Below are 21,844 nucleotides of genomic sequence, written 5' to 3'. Positions count from 1 at the left end.
GTAAAAGTGCGAAAATAGTTTTAAAACTAATAAGACTTTGTTTTCCAGTTTGAATAAATTATTTGTTTGCGATTAATTCATGGCGGGTTGAGTTTGGTTCAATTTGCGTAGTTTGCTAAGTACTCGCGGTGGCGGCGGCGACCGCCTTCGCGTTGTCCTTTTAATCGCCGCCACCGTGCTGTTGACGCACAGTCGCAAAACGATTGCGGTGAGCGCCGGCGGTTCTCAGTTCCACACGATAAGCTAAAGTGCGTTCCGAACATTTAACAATCAAAAGAATCTTCGAAAAGTCACAGCAAGACGTTAATCGTTGCGAAAAAATAAACAATTTTTATATAAATAAATAATAGTGTTGATAAAATATGTGTATATTTATGTGATAAGTTGCAGGAGACAAGTTTAGTACATTTAAAGAAGAAGTTTCGTTGAATTTTTGATTTGTTTGCTGCATTGCGGGACAATATTTGTGCTGCAATAGAGTTGTGCCGAGTTTTGAGCGTGTGCCAATGCTGAAGCGCCCCAAGCAATTATAATTACAATCGAAATTACTCCGCAACCCTTTGCGACGCGTGTGAAACAAAGAGCAACAACAAAGACGACGATTACGATCGCGACGGCGCGCGACAAAAAACATCAGCGTTGCGAAAGGAAAAAGGAGCAAACAGAAGATGAAATTAATGTAACACTATGGAGGAGGCTCAAAGACAAAGAATTTCAAGTAAGCAATCTAAGCAACAATTACAATTTTAATTACGTGTCGAGCAGGAAACATTTATCGCGTCTGCGGTTAATTATTTCACTGTATTTTTGTAATAATTCACGTAATAAATTGTAAAAATTGAGAATTTTGTGTTTAATACCGGTATTTCGGTATAAATACCGGTATTGCTTACCCTGTAACTTGTACATTCAACAAATGAAGTTGTTTAACACTCTCAGCATGCGCTTTGTTCTCTGCGCTACATTGTGTGGCCAACATTAATTAATTTATCGGCAAACAGCGCAAAACTTTTCGCCCTGCTCGACAAGAAATGTGTAAGTTACACAGTTGAACAAGATTATTAATTAGCATCTTTTTGCGCAGCCATCCAGACACCAATGTGTCTTAATTAAGCGCGTTGGAATTAAAACCATTCCGATGTTTTGTTTCGTTGTGTTTGGCGCACAAATAAAAAAAAGTGCAGGAATTTAATTATTTCGTTTGCGAGAAGCCGTTGGAGAATTGGATAAACACATATTCATGCGAATGAATATTAAAAACGCACCCCGAGAGAGCGTTCTATAACTGGCAGTGCACCAAAACACGCCGGAAGGGTAGAAGCATATTACATATTAAATTAATCACTCGCGGCGGTCATCCTGGGTTAATTAGCGTAATTGCATGCGAGCCATCGAGAAGAAAGCTTTTTAATTTATAATGATTGAATATTCAAGTGGAGAAGTTTCCGAATGAGAGGTGAATCAACAGTGTCGACGCGTAAAAAGGGGCTTTTAATCAAATACCACTTTTGGCAGGCTTTCAGCAAAGTTCCAAAACCTTTTTCGACCTTTTTTCGCGACGACAAAAAAAGAAAAAAGGTGAACAATGACGCAAAACAAATCGAGTTTTGTGATTGTATGCAACCCACCGAACACCAATATAATGGCTGCGACGTTTTTATATTTCGTTATTCTTTGTTGCCGGTTATTAAACTTTGTTTGCCACTGAAGTGAGTGCACATTGATTTCACGTATCGACAATTACATGTCGAGACCGAATCGGCGACACCCCGCCACGTAAAGTTGGCGTTAAGTTTTCTTTCGGGCTTATAATGTGTTAAATGCCCGACTGCGGCGAGAAATGGTGAAAGAACTAAATTGCTTTTTGCGGTGTGCGATGTCAGTCGATTTTTCTGTCTGCCACCCCCGGCACTACGAAATATTAATCCACAATGAAAAAACATGCATTGCCAATGCAAGAGTTAATTAAATTTTGATTTAAGGTGCGTACAATTGTGTTTTTTTCTTGGAATTAAATTCCGAATCAAGTTTAATCATTTTTTCCAGTTGAAACAAAGTCGAGTGTGTGCATTATTAAAGTTAAATTACTCCAAGCAACCGAATCCAATCGACGCCGAACGAAGCTGAGTTAAATTAAATTATTTAATGAAAAATGCGGAGCGACTTTAAACGAATTACAATCCGCAGCAGACGCGCACAACTCTACTCCTCAAGTAGCATTTAATCAAATTCTGCAAATGAAACTTTAATCGAATACATTTCAATGCTAAAATAACAACAGAAATTGATTAAAGATTAACGATGTGAAATACCGGTATTAGTATCGGTATACCGGTAGGTTTTATTGTCAAAAACTCAAAATTCCTATAATGAATCTTTTTTATTATTTGAAAAGTTGTATAAAAGGCATAAAGTCAAAAGCCTGGACGTAAATTGGCCCCGCCAAACTTTACACGATCACAAAGTGTACGAGTAAAAGTTTCGCAAACGAAATTACAAGTACACACACCATCGCATTGAGTGTTGGGGTTGAGAGTTGAAAGAACTTGCAAATAACTTTGCCAACTTTCGACATTTTAGCACCAACTTTGCGAAAATATTAATAGATGTGCTTTTCTGCGGGCAGCGTGTATGATTAGCTGTGGCGCTGACATTAATCAGTCTGTTATTAAACATTTAACAAACTTGTCGACGTCATCGTTGCGATTACACACACACGAGGTCAAATTAAACCAAACACCAGCAGACAAGATGACCAAGTTAGTTTTGTTATTGATTTTGATTGCTTATTCGTATTTTACAGAACTAATGCATCAGATGATCAGGAGTGATGTGCAGTTGATGCCGAGCGGGTAATAAACACCGAGATATTGTCTAAAAAGAAGTTTAAATAAAAATATGTGTGAGGATAAATCGCCGCCGATTGCTACGGCTGAGGATTTCGGTTTGGAGGATTCTCCGAGTGGTGAACGCACAGATTCGACATTCAGGTGTACGGATGATGAGGATGATGCTGATAGTGGGACTACAGCGACTTCCACCACGGTGGAAACAACAAGAGAAGTGATTTTGGAAGTGAATGTTGATCGACCTTTGCCACGGTAAGGTTTTTTAGATATTTTGTGTTGTTTTAATCAAAACTTAATTGTTTTGTGTTGTTTTTGAGAGGAAGGTTTAAATTAGATGAAATTTTGTTTGGTTTTTTTGGGTGGACGCAATGAAAAATCAATCGTGCGATTTGCAGCGCACACGGAAAGCAAAATATTGAAAATTGGGCGCTGTGGAGCGTATAATTAAATTCCACGCTCGCAAAAATGTTTAATATTCACTACACACTCAACAAAAAACTACAAACAACAAGATACTGCTGTTTTGCATTAATTTTTTGCTGCAGATGCAATTTGTATCAGCAGCTTTGATTTTCTCATCATGATTTATCCAAAATGTTCGAATTTATTATTTAATTATATTCAACTAGCTGCTGCCCGCGACTTCGTTCCGGCTGTGTTAAATAAAAATGTAATTCGTTTTTACTCTCTTGTTCTAGACATACTCGTAGTAAGAGTCAATTCTATCAATAAGATTAGCAATTTTAATTTAAAGAAATTATGCATATAAAGTTTTGTCAATAATGCACTTCAGCGCGCCATCTCGAATTCAACTATTTAACTATAACTATGATTGAATCTCAACGTCAAATTTTATTCTATTGAAAAGAGTTGTTTTGAGGATTTTACCGGCAATTATTCGAATTTTTCTCACCTTTTAAACCTTCCCTAGACCTCCACGAATAATTCAAGACCAAGATAAGATAAATCCGTTCAGCCGTTCTCGAGTTTTAGCGAGACTAACGAACAGCAATTCATTTTTATATATATATAGATGTTCGAATTTATTATTTAATTATATTTAATGGAGGCCAGCCGGTGCGTCGACAGCAGGGATGACATTAGAGTAATTAAAAGTGCGTAACACGCACTAATTTCAGCAATTATTCATTAATTACCTTCCCGAAACATAGACACATAGACACGTGGAGAGCGGCAACCCACATGACACGCAGTTCTTATGTTTTGTTTGCCGGATAGGAGTAAATCGAGTGCGAACGAGATTCCACCTGTGCTCACACCTTCCGAGCCCAACTAAGCCTGATCGATATATAGCTGCGGAATTGAAATGAGGGCGAGATTTCGTCGATCCTTTGGCGCGCGCCGGGGGAGGCAGACTAGAATTAGATTCTCGTCGCTCTCTCATGATGTCGACACGTACGCACACACCTTGTTCTCCCAGCCGCCTCCACCACAACTGCGGTGCTTTATTAGCCTCGTCTCGCACGTTTTACACCCCTTTTCGTGTGGTAATATTTTTATCCCAACTGAGTCTACAGAGAGTCAGACGTATTAACGGTTTTTTTTTGCAGAATATGCAAATTATTAGAAGTCTAGCAATAAAAAACTTTTAATAAATGAATAAAAATCGAAAGTTTAGTTTGCAGTTGACAGAATGTCTCTGAATAGAACGTGACTCATGTTATTCGTATTTATTGAATGAAATAAACTTGCGTTATTTTCCGGTGGCTGCAACTACAGCAATATTATGATCGAGTGTAATAGAAAATACTTTATCGCGTCGTGCGCAAGAAGTCACGTAGCGGGAAGCGGGCTGCAATGCGATGTTTACTTTGATGATAAATTACGAGCTTATCCCGGTTGGCATCGTGCGTTTTTCTTTTTCAATTTCCAACCGCGCTGTTCTTTTGTGCGGCTTTTCCTCTCCTTTATTGTTGAACGTCTATTGAACTCATACAAGTTGTGTGTGCGCAACATTGTTATTTGTCGGTATTTTTAAAATTTTGCCTTTTATGTATTTTATTTTAATGCATCGAAGTTAATTTAATTGTCAAAGCGTAATTTATTCCCGTTTAAATCGTAAATCAATGTTTGCAAGTCTTTTGAAGAGTGTCGGGCATGACCGACCGCGCAATAATTCAATTTCGTATGCGTTTTGCGTGCCGCGTTTATTATTAATCCGCTAGCTCGCGGTTATTAATTGATTTACACACTGAATATTCACGTGCAGAATGTACAAATGCAAAATGCAACAAAATTTGAATTGAATATGTTATGATGTTGTGCAGAAATGAATTTTTATATTTTTTGTTATTTTGATTGTGAATATCTTCTAAACTAAAAGTGATAGCAACCAGCGGATTGTTGATTATGAAAGATTGGAAGATTTTCTATCAGATAAAAATATAAAATAATTATATTTCCTACAGTAAAAGGTCGAAAAACGCGACTAAAAGTGCTAAAAAGTGACATTTTGCAATTTTTGCCCATTTTATTCAATCGCGAATATCTCGCAAACTAAGAGAGATAATTAAGATCTGATCGCAGCGTCTTAATCTACGGACCAATCTCTATCAGATAGGATAGTTAAAGTGGAAATCTGAGAGATGAAATTTTAAGTCTTAAGAAAAAATTGCCAAGGGGGGGTGCTTGATACTTTTTTTCATATCTCTTAAACTAAAAGGGATAGCTACCAACGAATTGTTGATTATGATAGATTGGAAGATTCTCTATCAGATAAAAATATAAAATAATTATATTTCCTACAGTAAAAGGTCGAAAAACGCGACTAAAAGTGCTAAAAAGTGACATTTTGCAATTTTTGCCCATTTTATTCAATCGCGAATATCTCGTAAACTAAAAAAGATAAACATGAACGGATTGAATATTCTAAATCCTTGTAAAATTCTCTACAACATAAAATATTCAACCTTACCGCCCCATAGTTACACCACCGCCTCCCATTCAAATGATGCCCCGTCACACGTGTACCAATTGAATTTTATTTATACCAATCCAAACGATATCCACGTGCTTGAATGTTTTCTTCCTTTGCTTTGCTCTAGTTTTGGCCCAGTTTCCAATTATTTTCCTCCACAGGTTTAACCGATGGGGCAACGAACCGATCAGTGAACCGAAACCCTCCTCGCGCATCATTGTCAACAAGTACATTTGTTTGCAAATTTGAAGCGTAATAAAAGCCCGAGGAAACGACTCCTCAAAACGAACCCGCCTGCGGCTTGCGTAACGCAACACACACACACATCCGAACACAAAAGAATAACAACCAAGATGACAACAGCCCGATAAAATATAGTTTACGATTGTTCACTCTTTTTTTGTAGCTTTTTCCACATTAACTTACAACTCTTGTCCATTTTTCTCCTTTGTTTTGTGCTATAAAATATAATTTGCTCTGCGGGCTGGTCATAACACTGAAGCAAAACATAGCTTGCGCAGCGTTTTCAAATTTACTAAAAAGGATTTAAAAATGCGTTGGTTGCATCAATTTATGTAATTTAAACTTGCGGAGTGCAGTAATGTGATTAAATTTTATGTCACCACAAAAAAATCTATTTATAACCGTGGGGGTGGTGTTTTGGTGGTTTTGGCGAGGTGGGAACATTCAGTGCAAATCCGTGAATATTCTTAGAGCTATTATAGGCATTTTAGGCCACTGCCGCTTGTAGCACTAAAGTGGGGCAATTTTCTTACGCACCGATTGCGATTTGGTGCCCTTTAGATTTTATTCCGACGCTATCCGCCCGCCAGAGCACATGATTACAGGCGAAATGTCTGATTACATTCGCAGAGAGCAAAAAATTCACATTTTATTTTATTTTATTATTAAAGAATATTTTTGTGATTTACTCGAATATTATTTCGGTAGAATCAAAATAATCGATGATATTTCCATATCAGGTTATCAACGAAAGCTTTTTGTCATCAAATAAATGAATAGATTACATTATAAAAGGTGGGCGATAAACAGATTAGTTGTAAGCGTTCAGATATTACCTGCTAAACTGATTCTTTACACTAGATGGCGCACAATATATCAAACAATGGCGGTGCGCGATATTTACATCACTTGAAAAAGCGTTAGATAACCCTAGGCGAGAAAATAGCGACCATCTGGCGAGCTGATAAAACGCGCCAGCGGGCGCACTAAAACGCTCGTTAAAACGACGTGCGTTGATGCAGGGGGATGGGGGGTGGGACATTGGTGGCGGCGGCGCCGGCGACGGTGCCAACGGCTGCGGGGGAACACCGATAGAGATAGGAAAGATGGAAAAACCAGCGAGTGGAATGAAAACAACGACGAAATGTGCCGATAGCAACACGCACACAACACACACACACACACACGCATGCAAAAAACAACACGCATTCGTGTCGATAGTGATGTATTTTTAGAAAACTAGACAAAGAATAATAGAACACCGTGAATATTCAGAAATTAAATACTGAAGATGTTTCATTGTCAGGAACAACACAACCGTGGAAAACTATGATAACAAATGCATTTTTATATTTTTTGATATTTTGATTGTGAATATCTTCTAAACTAAAAATGATAGCGGCTAGCGGATTGTAGAATATGAAAGATTGTATAATTCTCTATTAGATATGAATTTAAAATAGTTATATTTCCCAGAGTAAAAGGTTGAAAAATGCGACTAAAACGCTAAAAGAGAAATTTTTCAATTTTTGATAACTTTTTCAATTGCGAATATCTCGCAAAATAAAAATCGTAGCGATGAGCGGTTTAAATATTCTGAAAGTTTTGAAAATTCTCTATAAGATAAGTTTTTAAAATTATTTAATTTCATAGAGTAAATGGTCGAAAATGCGATAGGAAAGATGGAAAACGAACAAAACAACCAGGGAAAACTATGATAAACAAAAGGACAACTTTTCCGGTAAATTGTATTAAAAAGTCAGAAAAAAGTCGTTAAAAACGTTTTAAAGTTTTCATTAAAAAAATTAAGAAATTTTATTAATTTACTAAATTTTGGTGGAGGCGCCGGGCATTTTAAGTCAGTTTATATGCATATATGTTAATTGAGTGTTAATTTTAATTTTCAGTCTAAAACCACCCACTAAACAGATTATTACGACGTACATAAACTTTTTTTTTATAATTTTATTAAATGCCTACAAACGACAGGCGCTCATAAAGCCCGTGCTCGTAAATGTGCAGATAAAAATCGGATTACGATGCGCCATCTTAACTTTATTATCTTGTGTCCTTATTATCGATAAATGTGTCTGCAGCAACATTGATTAAATAAAAATATGAATTGCTTTAGAATTGGACCAACAAACAGTAAAATTCTGTGGACACGCGCGGTGCAGAAGCTAATCGAGGCAAAGCGACGCCGAAATTTCGCTGATGTTGCCATGACAGCACTCGAAATGCATCGCAAGCGCGTGCAACTCTTAGAAACAATTCAAAGCCCCGTAAGTTGAAGATTTGTGTGAAGATTTGTATGCGTTTGACTCACTTTTCTCAACAGGTTGAAACTCCAGATTCTTGCACTATAGACTTCCCACTCGACAATGGCATTCCGTCACCGAGTGATACGGATGTCTATCCGAGTTTGAACTTCCGCAAACACCATCCGTCCATATTTCCGGTGGACGATGATAATTATTCGGAGATGAAAGCGGATCTCGCGACCGTTTTCAAGAAAGGTCTTATGTACAAAGGCATCTATTGGCCCAGTCTCACCAATAGTTTTCAAAGCAAACACTTGGAGCTCGCCTACTTGCGATATTCGCACCGGCAACGACAGAAGTCGTTAATTATTGTCAACATGGTGGATCTGATGCTCAAAGTGGCGTTAATCTCGGTCTGGGCGACACAGAACGCATCGGAATTCATCGAGAGTCAGAACAATGATGCGTTAATCTGGAGCGTATGCACCATGCTTACGAATATCATTGTTTGTCTCCTCGGATGGTGGAGGTGCTTCGCTAATAACTATCTTCATTGGGCAGCGATATGTACTTGGTTATTATTAAACGTCCAAGGTAATTATTTAATAACTAGTTTTAACCCGCGGCTTCATTCGCGAATATCTAAAATAATGAAGTTGCTTCCGTACGCGTCTGTAGTCACAGAAGAAGTAACAATGAAGTTGAATGGCGGGAAGTTTAAAATGGCTGAAAGTATAGTCTATGGAAGTATAGTGTACAGTCTCCATAGTGTAGTCAATTGGATTTGATGTTGACGTAGCTGTCGGTAATACAGTGTGATAATACAGTGTGATGGTACTATAGTACTTAGGTTTGAGCTTCATTGCTGGAATACTAGATGGCGTTAAAGTAGTCAAATAGCCAGATGCAGAGGTATTATTGGCTAAACTATTTCTTTATTTTATTTAAAAATAATTTTTTTTTATTAAATAAAAAGTAGCCTATAACCATTCGGGGACCACTAAGAATATGTGTACAAATTTTCATGATGATCGGTTAAGTAGTTTTTGCGTGAAAGTGTAACAAACATCAGGACTTTCGCATTTATAATATTAGTAGGGATTTAATTTAATAATTCATAAAATGAATAAAAATTATTTTTTTTATTTTCAGCGTTTGTTGCAAAAGGTCTTGGTTTTTCCAAGATGGAAGACGTTGTGTGGTACATCCTGTTTGCCATTTTTGTTCCGTACGCCATGTTGCCACTTCCGCTCAGATGGTGCATGATGGCAGGGTGTTTGTCTTCAGTCGTGCACATTAGCATTACTATTGTCAATTCAGTGGTCTCTGACAATGTGGTATGCAAGAGTAATCTCCACCGCAAATCAGTGTAATTACAAATAAATAATTCCAGAATGATTACACAAGTGAATGTCAAATCCGGCGTATTGTCGCTAACGCCCTCTTGTATCTAGCAGTAAATTTCGCGGGTATGTATACAAAATATTTAACAGATAGAAGTCAACGCAAGGCGTTTTTGGAAACGCATCGCTCGATGGATACAAGATTCCGCACACAATCTGAGAATGAAAAGCAGGAGAAACTACTGCTTTCTGTGTTGCCTGATTTTGTGGCGAAGGAAATGATTAGAGACATTGCACGTGAGGAAGAACGTGGTGGATCCTTTCAACCGCATCAATTTCATAAGATTTATATCCATCGATATGAAAATGTCAGTATATTATTTGCAGACATAAAAGGATTCACAGGTAAATAAACACCCTGTATATAATTAACTTAAATTATTATTTTGTTATATTTTTACAGCTCTGGCAAGTCAATGCAGTGCACAGGAACTCGTGCGGATTTTAAACGATTTATTTGCTCGGTTTGACAAATTAGCAGCAGTAAGTCAACTACTCGTATCATCTAAGGTTATTAATCCCAGATTATTCTCACGACAATTTTGCGTGTTGTGTTGTGTAGGAAAATAACTGCCTTCGGATCAAACTCCTCGGCGATTGTTACTACTGCGTGTCAGGACTACCGATTGCCTGCCCTGATCACGCGCTCTGCTGCGTCGAAATGGGCCTCCACATGATACGAGCAATCCGTGACACCAGACACAAAACAAAAGTGAGTTTTACATTTTGTTTACGTACGTGTTCACTTTTTGCGCGTGGTTTATTTACGTAAATTACGCAGCTAAAACAAGGCAAACACTTTTCCGGCGGGTTAGATAAGCGCTCATCATTCCCTAAATCAATGCAAACATTTTCGGTTGCTACCTAGCCTAACTGGTACTAACTGGCCTGGTATAATAATATAATAATAGTATATGCGACAAAATTAATGATCCTTATATAATTTTAATCTCGAAATGTGTAAATATAATTAATTTATGCTCGAGACAGTGTGTCTATCAATAAATCACTGTGTGGTTTCATTCACTACTCGCGGGTTTTGTATAAAAGGCGCGCGAGAAATGAATTCATCAGTGCGTTACTGAATCATCTACAACACAACAATATGGTGCTGAATCGAACAGACTGCGAGGCGTTGTTCGCCAAACTGAACCTTCCCAAAGATGTCCGTCTTGATAGCTTCCTTCTTGAACCTTTCTCAAAGGAAATTATGGGATATCTAGGAGATCATCTACGTCTTACGCTTGTAACAAACAATGGGGAAAACTACACTTTGTTTGTTAAAGTCGTCGCGGATAATAAAGGAATGCTCAAATGTTTTGACGATCTGCCATTGTATGAAAAAGAGTTGTTTACCTATGAATTAGTTGAGAAAGCAGCAGAGGAATTGTCTACATATCAATTGGATACATCAATAGTGCCCAAATTACTATTGACGAAGAGTACACCAACTGGCGAGAAGGTGATGGTGTTTGAGAATCTACAAACACAAGGATTTATGGCGTCAAAAAGTCATAAACTAACAGATGACGAAATCCTAGCTGGTTTGAAAGCGTTAGCAAAGTATCACACCATTAGCATCGCATGGGAGACACTTGGTCATCATGATATTCAGAAAGAAAGCAGCGCGGAATCCCTGCACCCTTGGTTTATAAAATCGGACAAAACATGTTCGGGACATAAATATTTCCAGGCGACTAAACAAGGATGTCTGGAACTAGCGAGACTTTTATATCCTGATGACGTAGAATTACCGGCGAAGATAATTGCATCTTGTGATTCGGTGCTGGATGTCCTCAATGATGATAACCCTTGGCGTAAAGTGCTTTGCCAGGGTGATTTATGGGGTTTTAACCTTTTATTTAAACAAAACTCAGAATCTGGAGAAATTCTAGCTAAAGTGATTGACTTCCAGTTGTGTCGATATGCACCACCAGCACATGATGTTACAATGTTGCTTCACATGGCTACAGTATCCTCACAACGTAAAAGATCATTGAATAAATTCTACAACCATTATTATCAATCCCTAAAGACAGAATTGACTTCTCTAGGTCTAGATATTGACAGGATTCTACCTTTGGATGAATATGAAGATACCTGCAAGGTTTACATGAAGGTTGCAAAGTTTATTTGGTTGAAGTACAGGCAAACTTCCGAGCAGAGTTTTGAAAACGCCAAAGCAATGCAAGCAGACTTTGAAACCATGGTGAAAGTTGTCGTGGGGTCTGGACGTCCAGAATTCATCAGAAAACTCTTCCAGATTGATCCTCCATACAAGAAAAACATAGCTGTTATTTTCTCAGAATTTCTAGAGAATGTGACTTATCATCCCTTGCCTATCGAAGACATTTATTTGATTATTAATAAAAAATTAACAGATGTTTACGGGAAAATACCAGAATATGACTTGGTTGGTTATTGCTCCAAAGAAATCGTCAACATTTCTGGTTATCTTGGTAATTACCATAAGATTAAATTAACAGTGAAAGTCACCATTGCTCCAAAAAGAATGAATTACTACGAATGAAGCTGTTTGCGAAAATGTTACCGAAAACAGACGCGTTGAAAGACTTCCACGAACAAACAAATTGCGGCTTTAAAGAGTGTCAGTTCTTTTCGACGATTGTCCCGCATATGTTATCACTGGGATTGGATGAGGTTCGTGATTGTGTACCCACGTGTTATCTCGCCAATCGAGAGGGTTTAGTGTTTGATGATTTGGTCACCGAATTCAACTACGAAATGGGTAAGATACGCGAGACAATGCCACTGGAAACTGTGAAAATTGGTCTGCGAGCCTTGGCGAAGTTACACGCTTGTGGTTTATTACTAGAGGATAAAACAGGTAAAAAACTACCTGATATGTATCCAATTGAGTTCCAAGAAACATTCTACAATCAAAAAGAGATGAGTAAGAATCTACTCAAAGCTGGCAAGAAGGGAATAAGCATGGGGATTGATTTGTTTTACGCCAGTCAAGATAAATCTAAAAATCTAAGTCCAGATGTAGAAGTATTGAAGCAATATGCTTGTCAAGCGATTGATAAATTTATTCCCCTTGTTAAACCATCGGAGAAATATCGTAATACGATTTGTCATGGTGACCTGTGGGCGAGTAATATGATGTTTACATCCGGAAATGGAAAAATTATCGATTTTCAATCGTATAGGTACTGCCCATGCACGCATGATCTCACGCAGTTTCTGCATTTTAATATGTACCGCGCGGACCGGAAACGACACTGGCAGGATATGCTGAAGTTTTATTACCAGGAGTTTGAGAAGGTTTTTGTTGCGCATGGACGCAGCGTGGATGATTTCATGCCGTATGAGAGTTTCTTGAAATCAGCGGTGATTGATGAACAATTTGCGTTGTATCAAACAATGACTCACTTTCAGACTATTATGTTGACGTCGGAATCGCTGCAGGTCCTGTTTGCAGATCCGGTGAAGTCCAGGAGAGATTTGTTTGAAGATCGGTCACAGCATGTGAAGTATCATTGGCAGAATGATGAATTATTTAGGGAGAGATTAGCTGGTGCTATTGATGATGTTCGAGAGTATTATTTGAAGCATTAGTGTATTTGTTTAATAAATAAATAAATCCCTACTAATGTCCTGATGTTTGTTACACTTTCACGCAAAAACTACTTAACCGATCATCATGAAAATTTGTACACATATTCTTAGTGGTCCCCGAATGGTTATAGGCTACTTTTTATTTAATAAAAAAAATATTTTTAAATAAAATAAAGAAATAGTTTAGCCAATAATACCTCTGCATCTGGCTATTTGACTACTTTAACGCCATCTAGCATTCCAGCAATGAAGCTCAAACCTAAGTACTATAGTACCATCACACTGTATTATCACACTGTATTACCGACAGCTACGTCAACATCAAATCCAATTGACTACACTATGGAGACTGTACACTATACTTCCATAGACTATACTTTCAGCCATTTTAAACTTCCCGCCATTCTACTTCATTGTTACTTCTTCTGTGACTACAGACGCGTACGGAAGCAACTTCATTATTTTAGATATTCGCGAGCGAAGCCGCGGGTTAAAGCTAGTTAATTATATTTAAGTCATGTGTATCACCGGTATTATGCATATAGTTATTTTGAAATAATTTAAAAATTTAAACTTAGATTTTGTTTCATATCTAATCTCAATGATTAGTCAGCAGGGTCAAAGTGGCTTGCACCGATTCACATCGTGTTTTAAATAAATACAATTTAATTAAATTCATTACGAGTTGTGAAACTGTGTCAATTGTGTGTGACTTTGACATACACGCACGCGGTTCGCGCGTCTTTCACTCTAAGTGGAAATTAAATCAGTCGCATTTCACAACGCGTTGCGATTGCCAGCTTATTTTTACCGTGGGTGTTGTGCGCGTAAAGTGCACTTTTAAAACATCGCGAAATGGATTTCATCACCGACGCGCAGTGCCAGCAAATCGTAGAAGTGCACAAAAAATCAAAATATGAGAAAATCAAACATTTTAATGTTTCTAAAACTTTCGAAATACCACAGACACCAAACGGCCATCTTGGGGAGTATTTTACGTTGGAAATCACATTACAAAATGGAGAAGTACTGCGCTATTTCGTCAAGAAAATACTCACAACGCCAAATCGTCCGGATTTTATCAATTTAGTGATGAGAAAAGAAATTAATTTCTACAAATGGTTAAATTCCACGGAAACCACTACAGCAGCTGTGGAAATTTCATTCTGCGTGCCAAAATATTATTTATCTACGGATAATTTCATTGTGATGGAGTTGTTAGATCCATTTCAACCACTCACGCGTGAAGATTTTAAACATGAGTATTTTAAGAGCGCCGCTGCAGCTTTAGCTAAACTTCACGCGTTGGTGATATTCGTCGAGAGGCAAACTCCACCAGAAGAAGAAATGGTAACTGAAGCTATGCTCACAAAGACTGTTTACATTGAAGCCATCACCAAAGGAGTAATGAAATATTTAGCACATTCTAATTACGACCAGGATTTACCATGGAAATTTAAGGAAAAAGTGCAAAAAATGATTGAATTATTCACTGAAGATAAACAAAATCAATTCAAAATTGTCTGCCATGGAGATCTCTGGATAAATAACTTATTATTTAACAAAAATCAGTGTAAAATAATTGATTATCAATTAATAAGAAGGGCGGAACCTGCGCATGATTTATGCACGTTGCTAATACACAACCTTGGGTTCAATCATTTCGCTGAATTTTGTAATTTATATTACGATGAACTTGTGACGGAATGTTTAAAATTCAATGTGGATATAATTCGTGAGTTTTCAAGAATTGATTTTGAGGCCAGCATCAAGCGGCATGCAACATCAGCATTGATTACGAAAATAATCTACGCGGCTTTTTCGTCTGCGAACAAATTACGCAAAGCTCAGCGATTAAACATCGCGTTGGATCACTTAATGGCCCAAAACGATTACGACTTCCTGCTGGCAATTACAACAATGGATCAAGAAGAGAAATTAATTTTTGATGGATTATTCCATGATTTCGTTCAATTTGAAAGCAATCAGTGGGTTACCACAGATGTGGTGCATCGATTTATGCATCAATGTTTTCCCGGTGCAGTATTGTGTGATTTTAAGTTTAAAGATGGCGTACTTTGCGTAAAATTGACTTTTGATGGAGTTTTTAAAGAGGTTAAGTTTACGGTTAGGCAACCAAATGTACTTTATGAATTTTTTCCTATTGCTGCGTGTGGAGATCTACAAAAGTGTTATTTTTATCTAAAAAATGATTTAATGATCATGGAATGTTTAGAGGACACTCATAAACGACTAAATCTTCGTGAACCTTTTGGTTTAACAGATGTTAAAGTAATATTGAAAGCTTTAGCAAATTTTCATGCGTTAAGTTATTTACACCAAAATAAAAGTGAAAATGTTCCCAGGAAAACATCGATCCCACTGCACTTGAGAGTTTGTTTAAGTTGCTTGGACGCAAAGTTAATTGGAAATTAGTAAGCCATAAGTTGAACGTACCAAAACACTTTGGTTGTGTTCAACATGCGTGTTTTAATCACGAATTTATTTATTTTCCCAATGAAAAGTTTGACACAGAACAATCGATATTTAACGAAACACCTTGTAAAATAATACTGGGTGATGAAGTTGTGTGTGGATCAGCGTGTGAAGAAGTATTGTCCTTTTTATTCTCTTCAACTCTTTCGTCTTTCTGGAGGTTTTATACCGAAGATATGTTAATTTATTATTACGAATGTTTGAGCTTGGTTCTGCAGAACAATCAATTACAGATGCCTTTTGAGTTGAATACATTTTTACATTCGCGATTTGTATTTAATGGACGCGCGGTTGTTAATGCTTTATTGTATCATCAACGAGCATTGATTGAAGAGAAACAACGTGTATTTAACCAGGGAAAATCGGCAGTTATCAGTGAATATGAATTGAAACAGAATTATCTGCTTGATCCTGTGTTTAAGGAGCGTATAGATGCGATGGTGAATGAGTTTTGTAAGGTTTTTCACGATTGTATCACGTAGAATTAAATAAAAAGCATGTAATCAACGATGTTTATCAAATAAAGTTCATTTTAATCTAAATAAACGAGTATTACACAACTAGTCGCGTTGATCATGTTTTTATTGCGTGACTGCGATCACTTTATTTAAAAATTATAATATATCACCTTTCAAGTTATTTTTTATGAAGATTTTGTGCAAAACAAGATAAAAATTGCGTAAATTTGAATGAAACAGCACAATTTTCATTCATCATGCTCCTTGGCACTTTACGACACATTTATGTGCCAAGAGAGAAGCGTTATGAAAAACAAACCGTATAGTTATGTGGTGTGTTCAATAATTGCGTGTTTCCTCAGCTTTAATGACCCTTTTTACAACCCTATATCTTTATTATCAAGGAAGCACTGGGAGTGCGTTTTTTTCTCACGTGGATTGTTATTAAACGATTAATCATCTGGCGTGTGACGCGCGCGGATGATTTATCTTATCGGGCGCGGCGATTAATGAGTAAACAATCTCCTTTTGCAGGTCGATTTGAATATGCGTATTGGCATACATTCCGGGTCGGTGTTATGCGGTGTCCTTGGTTTGCGCAAGTGGCAATTCGACATTTGGTCTTACGATGTCCGCTTGGCGAACCATATGGAATCAGGGGGTGTACCAGGGTAATATTAAACATCTGGAGGATGAGGAATTTTTATGGTTGATATGTTTTATAGAAGGGTGCATATATCAGAATCAACTTTCCAATGCTTAAATGGCGCGTATGAAGTTGAAGATGGTAATGGACAGGAACGCGATGCTTATCTACGGGTGCACGATGTCAAAACCTACTTGATTAAGCAAATTGAGCCGAAGAAAACGCGGAGAAGGTTACAATCAAGGCCTAGGTACTTAATAAATTATTTTAGTAAACCCCTAGTATAATATTTACTTGTTTTAGTATATTTTCCAATAAATTGTGGCCTGATGATGACCATGAAATGTCTATTAGTTCTCCGAGGAGTCCCACGATAACACCAACAAGTCCCCCGTACACAATGACCATCGGAAGAGAGAGAAGTGATAGTGGTATTCAGCAATCAACAGTTGATGAGGAAAACACCACTGATTGGAAACCGGAACTGCCATTTGAAAATGTATTCTGCTTTTTCTTCTCCTTCCTGTTTTTAATAATCAAAATATTTTAAAATTTAGTTGCGGCATAATTTATCGGGTGATTTGGATGAAGATATCGACTCGTTGAACATATCGAACAAACATCTCTATGCAGAGAAGAGTACGTCAATGGCGTTGAGTACCATTGAACAAGTAGACGACATTATTGACCAAAGCATTGAAATCGCCACCAATAAACGCATGCGATCAGCTAATGTAAATCCATGGTCCTTGCGGTTTAAAGACAAAGACATGGAAAGAAAAGTAAGTTAATTATAATCTTATTTTCTATATTTTAATATTTCTGTGTTTTTTTTAGTTTAGCCAATTACGAGAAGACATGTTCAAGTCCAACATGTTTTGTTGCTTTGTAATATGGATTTTTATTGTGCTCTGTCAACTTGCAATTACCAAACAGTAAGTTTAAAGAATATTTAAGATAATATTATGATTAAAACATGTTTGTATGTTTGTAGCCATTCAGTTGGAATGATTGCATTTCTATCAGTAGCAACAATTTTACTCATATCAACATCCGTGCTGGTAATGGCGGAGGAGTTTCAGCAGTTTCCAACAGCCCTGCAGAAAATCTCCTCGACATTAGTGCATAATCGACGATCGCGTACCGCGTTTATTTGTGGTGTTATCGTGCTAATGGCGTGTGCATCTTCAGCGAGTTTAATGTTTGGAAAACCAGCGTTTACCTGCTTTAAAAAGGCTCAAACCGTAGCCACCGTCACAGAGACTGCAATGTTTCGACGAAATAATATAAATCCCATGCCAAATATTAATATTAACTTCACTCTAATCGTGAATAATGTCTTTCAAAACCACAACACGTCTAACTTTTACGACGATGATTGTGTGGATAATAATTGTACTTCCGTGGCGGTGATAACATCATCAACAGATAAAATAACCCGGAGTGATGGTAACAATAGTGACATCGCGAAATCTCTTCAACTATACGTTGTGGACAATGAATCAAAGAATCTGATAGGGAATAAGTCTGATCTCCAACCGCAAGTTGATTCCCCACGTAGAAAGGATGATTTTTATTTGTGTATGCATGCAGGATATGTCGTGTTTACGTGGGTGTTGTCCCTGATAGCATTAGCTACCGCTCTTAAATTATATTATCTCATTAAGACGTTTCTGGCGGTAGTGTTGGTGACGGTGTACGCAGTGCTTATCATGGTGTTTTTTAATGATGTCTTCAAGGAGGATAAATGTATTCGCAGCAGTGGCATGGAGTTTATTCCGCTGAGTGCGCAGATGATTATTTTGTTGACTGTGTTCTTTGTGATTGTGGCCTATCATGCGCGGCTGGTGGAGGTGACTTCGAGGCTGGACTTCTTGTGGAAGTTGCAGGCGGAAAAGGAACTGGCGGATATGCAGGAGACAAGGCATAATAACACACAGTTATTGAAGAATATCCTGCCGGATCATGTTGCGCAGCATTTTTGTCAAATGAAAGGAATGCTGATGTAAATTTAAATGATATGTTAAAATACGTGTTGTTTGGTTTAATAATTGTGTGTTTTAGGAGTTATATTCGCAATATCGACAAGAGGTTGGCGTCCTCTTTGCTAGTATACCGAATTTTACGGAGTTTTACTCGGAGGATATCAATAAAGGCATGGAATGCATACGTTTGCTCAATGAGATCATTGGTGAGTGCTTGTTTGTCCACAAAATATACAATTTAATGATTGTGATGTGTTCCAGCTGATTTTGATGAATTATTGGATGAAGAACGTTTCAGTGCCATAGAAAAAATTAAAACCGTTAGCGCTACAGCAACGTACATGGCTGCTTCTGGTCTAAACCCTACGCACAAGGATTGTATGAACACTGAAAGCTTGGAACATTTATGTGCACTTGTAGATTTTGCTCTAGCAATGAAACAACGCCTGGATGAGGTCAATAAGCATTCATTCAACAATTTCGGCCTGCGTATCGGAGTAACTTGTGGACCACTGGTCTGCGGTGTTATTGGCGCACGCAAACCTGTCTTTGACATTTGGGGTGACACCGTCAACGAGGCCTCGAGAATGGATTCAACTGGTGTTATTGGTCAGATCCAAGTTCCTAAATATACAGCTCAAGTATGTACAATACCTGCTCTACAAACATTCCAGTTATTATCAACATCATTTTCAGTTGTTGGGCATCAGGGGATATGATGTAAAATGTCGTGGGATGATTGAAGTCAAAGGTAAAGGGCAAATGGAGACTTATTTCGTTCTGGGTAAGAACGCATCCGGCCCGCAATGTTTCCAACGTCAGCCGAGTCAATATAATAGTCTAGCGGCAGTTGTCTATGCAATGGCACAAACCAGACGGAAACACACTGGAAATACAAGTATGTAAATCACATTATTACCTTATTTAACACACCAAAATTAATATTTATACTATTTACGCTTTAGGAAGTTCATTGCAAGGGCGAGCCCGTGCGCAGAACAAAAACGACAATCCATCCAAGAAATTAATGAAGCATAGTTCAATGCGGTTGACACATCGCACGCCAGCGAATCCCGTACGTCGTAATACAACCCGTGGTCATCATCGCAATATGCACGCAAGGTCCCAGCCCAACATGCGACAGATAAGCGCATTTGGCAGTCAAATCGACTCGCTTTCCGGTTCTACAAAGCAACACAAGTCAATCGAACGTGATGCGACCGTCACAAGTATTCCGAAAGTCTGTGTGTCGCAGTCAGCCCCGCACACGCCCATTGCCTACCCGAATATAGAATGCAATTCAGGCAAAAGTGTCCCGCGAGGTCTCTCTGAACCCATTGTAACTTCCCGTACTAAACACGCGTCTATTAAATTCAAACACATTGAAACTTCGCCAAGGGTGTTACGCACACCAGCATCACCCAAAGGTATCAACAAAAAGGAATCCAAATTCTTCCTACGTTCACCGCTTGCCAAACGTGATAATTCGTTTAAATTCGATCGGTTTAACAAGAAAAGTGACGGCACCGATGTCTAGGTGACCTCTACTAGGTGAATATTAATATATTTTTCTAGTCATCATCATCATGTCAAAATATATTTTAACTATGTACTTACTTTACTTATTTTACGTTGTTATTAATGTAATTAATTAATGAGATTTTATGTCCTCGAGGAGACAGAAGAGTATAAAAAAACAAATATATAAATATGCATCAAAATACTATAGGCTAGTCATGGCCGGTGGTCTTGCGTATGCCTTGGGAATGAAACCATACTTACGAGTCTTGGGTGCATACGCCCACAACCACCCATCGACAGTCTGATTGCTTAGATCTGCATAGATCCAATCACCACGACGCACTGACAGATCATCAGGCGCTTGCGCTTTGTAATCATAAAGCATGACGAGTTCAGTGCCATGATAGCGTAAATCATCGGCGCTTTGACACTGGCCACCATTCGCGACGAAATTCCCGCTGGTGTTTGTATTGTCATTGTTGAGATTACCCTGGATGACATTATCAGCAGGGTAGACAAATCCGGACGGAATGAAACCCTCCTGACCGTCGCTCCGGACAATCCAGAACCAATCTGGATCTTCCCGGTTTAATACGGTGACAAATTCACCGCGTTCGACAGATACGTCGTTCTCATCGCGCGCGATGAATGTGTAAAGGACAATGTAGCGTCCTGAGGGGTCTTTTGCAAAGGGGGACATGGATATGTCCATTGTGGAACGTAAACTGATCGGGGAATTACCTGCGGCGCCTTGTTTCTTACCCAGGGAATCACAGTCACTGCTTATATCAGGCACTGTTAGATCACTGGAAATATTTGATTTATTTATTTGTAATTATATATAATGGATTGATTTATTTACCATTCTTGGTCAGTGTGTTCGGCAACACTGATTTGAGACTCTCTTGGCAGTTTCTTTTTGATGGCAAGTTGAGCAAGATGACTGTTGTATGGTGTGCAGTATGAATGTGGGATGAAACCTTCCTGCCTTGTATCCAGGCCAATCACATAGACCCAATCGTTTTCCCGGTATAAAATATTAACGATTTGGCCGCGTTTTACCTCCAGTTCATCATCCACACATGGGGTGAAGTCATGCAATACTACCATTTTGCTATCTGGTGATAATCCATGCTCTTTTCAATGCCAACGCGGACCAGGGTTTCTATACTCGCTGAGCCGGTTATGCGCCCCATGCCAGGCGCTAATCCGGGACCATTTTTGAGTATTTCCTTGTCAATATCCTCTGAAGTTGCTGTAGAATTAAAAAATGTTGTAGTGACCTAAATTGACATGAATGGGAAAAGAGTATTCAACGTACGTTTTTTCTTCTTGCCGCGGCGTATTCTCACTGGACATAGGAAAGCCATTGTTGTGGGAAGTGTGGAAAAGCGTGGAAAAAGAGTTTTTCACATGACTGCACAAAAAATATTGGTGAACTTGCGTCCGCATACAAGACTTG

General features: G+C 38.1%; 4 protein-coding genes across 4 annotated transcripts; 3 read left to right on the top strand and 1 right to left on the bottom strand.

The window, feature by feature from the left end:
* Positions 1-192: 192 nt before the first annotated feature.
* Positions 193-20,582, top strand: Ac78C (adenylyl cyclase 78C). Its single transcript, XM_065316177.1, is given in 19 exon segments — positions 193-718; positions 2,804-3,101; positions 8,162-8,312; positions 8,369-8,885; positions 9,444-9,628; positions 9,685-10,039; positions 10,098-10,177; positions 10,257-10,406; positions 16,765-16,901; positions 16,956-17,126; positions 17,180-17,375; positions 17,434-17,658; positions 17,714-17,811; positions 17,871-18,856; positions 18,859-18,881; positions 18,941-19,067; positions 19,123-19,502; positions 19,558-19,759; positions 19,827-20,582. Coding segments are annotated over 18 exon segments (4,758 nt in total). The 5' UTR covers positions 193-718; positions 2,804-2,898; the 3' UTR covers positions 20,399-20,582.
* LOC135802582 (uncharacterized) lies at positions 10,752-13,311 on the top strand. The gene is given in 2 exon segments (XM_065316180.1): positions 10,752-12,188; positions 12,191-13,311. Coding segments are annotated over 2 exon segments (2,475 nt in total). The 5' UTR covers positions 10,752-10,799; the 3' UTR covers positions 13,277-13,311.
* On the top strand, positions 13,896-16,318 carry LOC135802585 (uncharacterized). The gene has a single exon (XM_065316185.1). The coding sequence runs from the start codon at positions 14,132-14,134 to the stop codon at positions 15,710-15,712; it is 1,581 nt and encodes a 526-aa protein (XP_065172257.1). The 5' UTR covers positions 13,896-14,131; the 3' UTR covers positions 15,713-16,318.
* Dlish (Dachs ligand with SH3s) lies at positions 20,410-21,752 on the bottom strand. The gene is given in 4 exon segments (XM_065316188.1): positions 20,410-21,188; positions 21,245-21,524; positions 21,527-21,637; positions 21,704-21,752. Coding segments are annotated over 4 exon segments (1,044 nt in total). The 3' UTR covers positions 20,410-20,584.
* Positions 21,753-21,844: the final 92 nt, after the last annotated feature.

Source organism: Atheta coriaria, unplaced genomic scaffold, assembly GCF_025399875.1.
Source record: "Atheta coriaria isolate IRGN ID8LTWV9N9 unplaced genomic scaffold, Caltech_Dcor_3.1 hic_scaffold_41_pilon, whole genome shotgun sequence".
Taxonomy (NCBI): Eukaryota; Metazoa; Arthropoda; class Insecta; order Coleoptera; family Staphylinidae; genus Dalotia; species Dalotia coriaria.
The sequence above is the reverse complement of the archived record's forward strand: the minus strand, read 5'-3'. Positions and strand labels throughout refer to the sequence as shown.

Coding starts and splice junctions, on each gene's coding strand:
- LOC135802585 (XM_065316185.1), top strand. CDS start 14,132: ATGGATTTCATCACCGACGCGCAGTGCCAGCAAATCGTAGAAGTGCAC.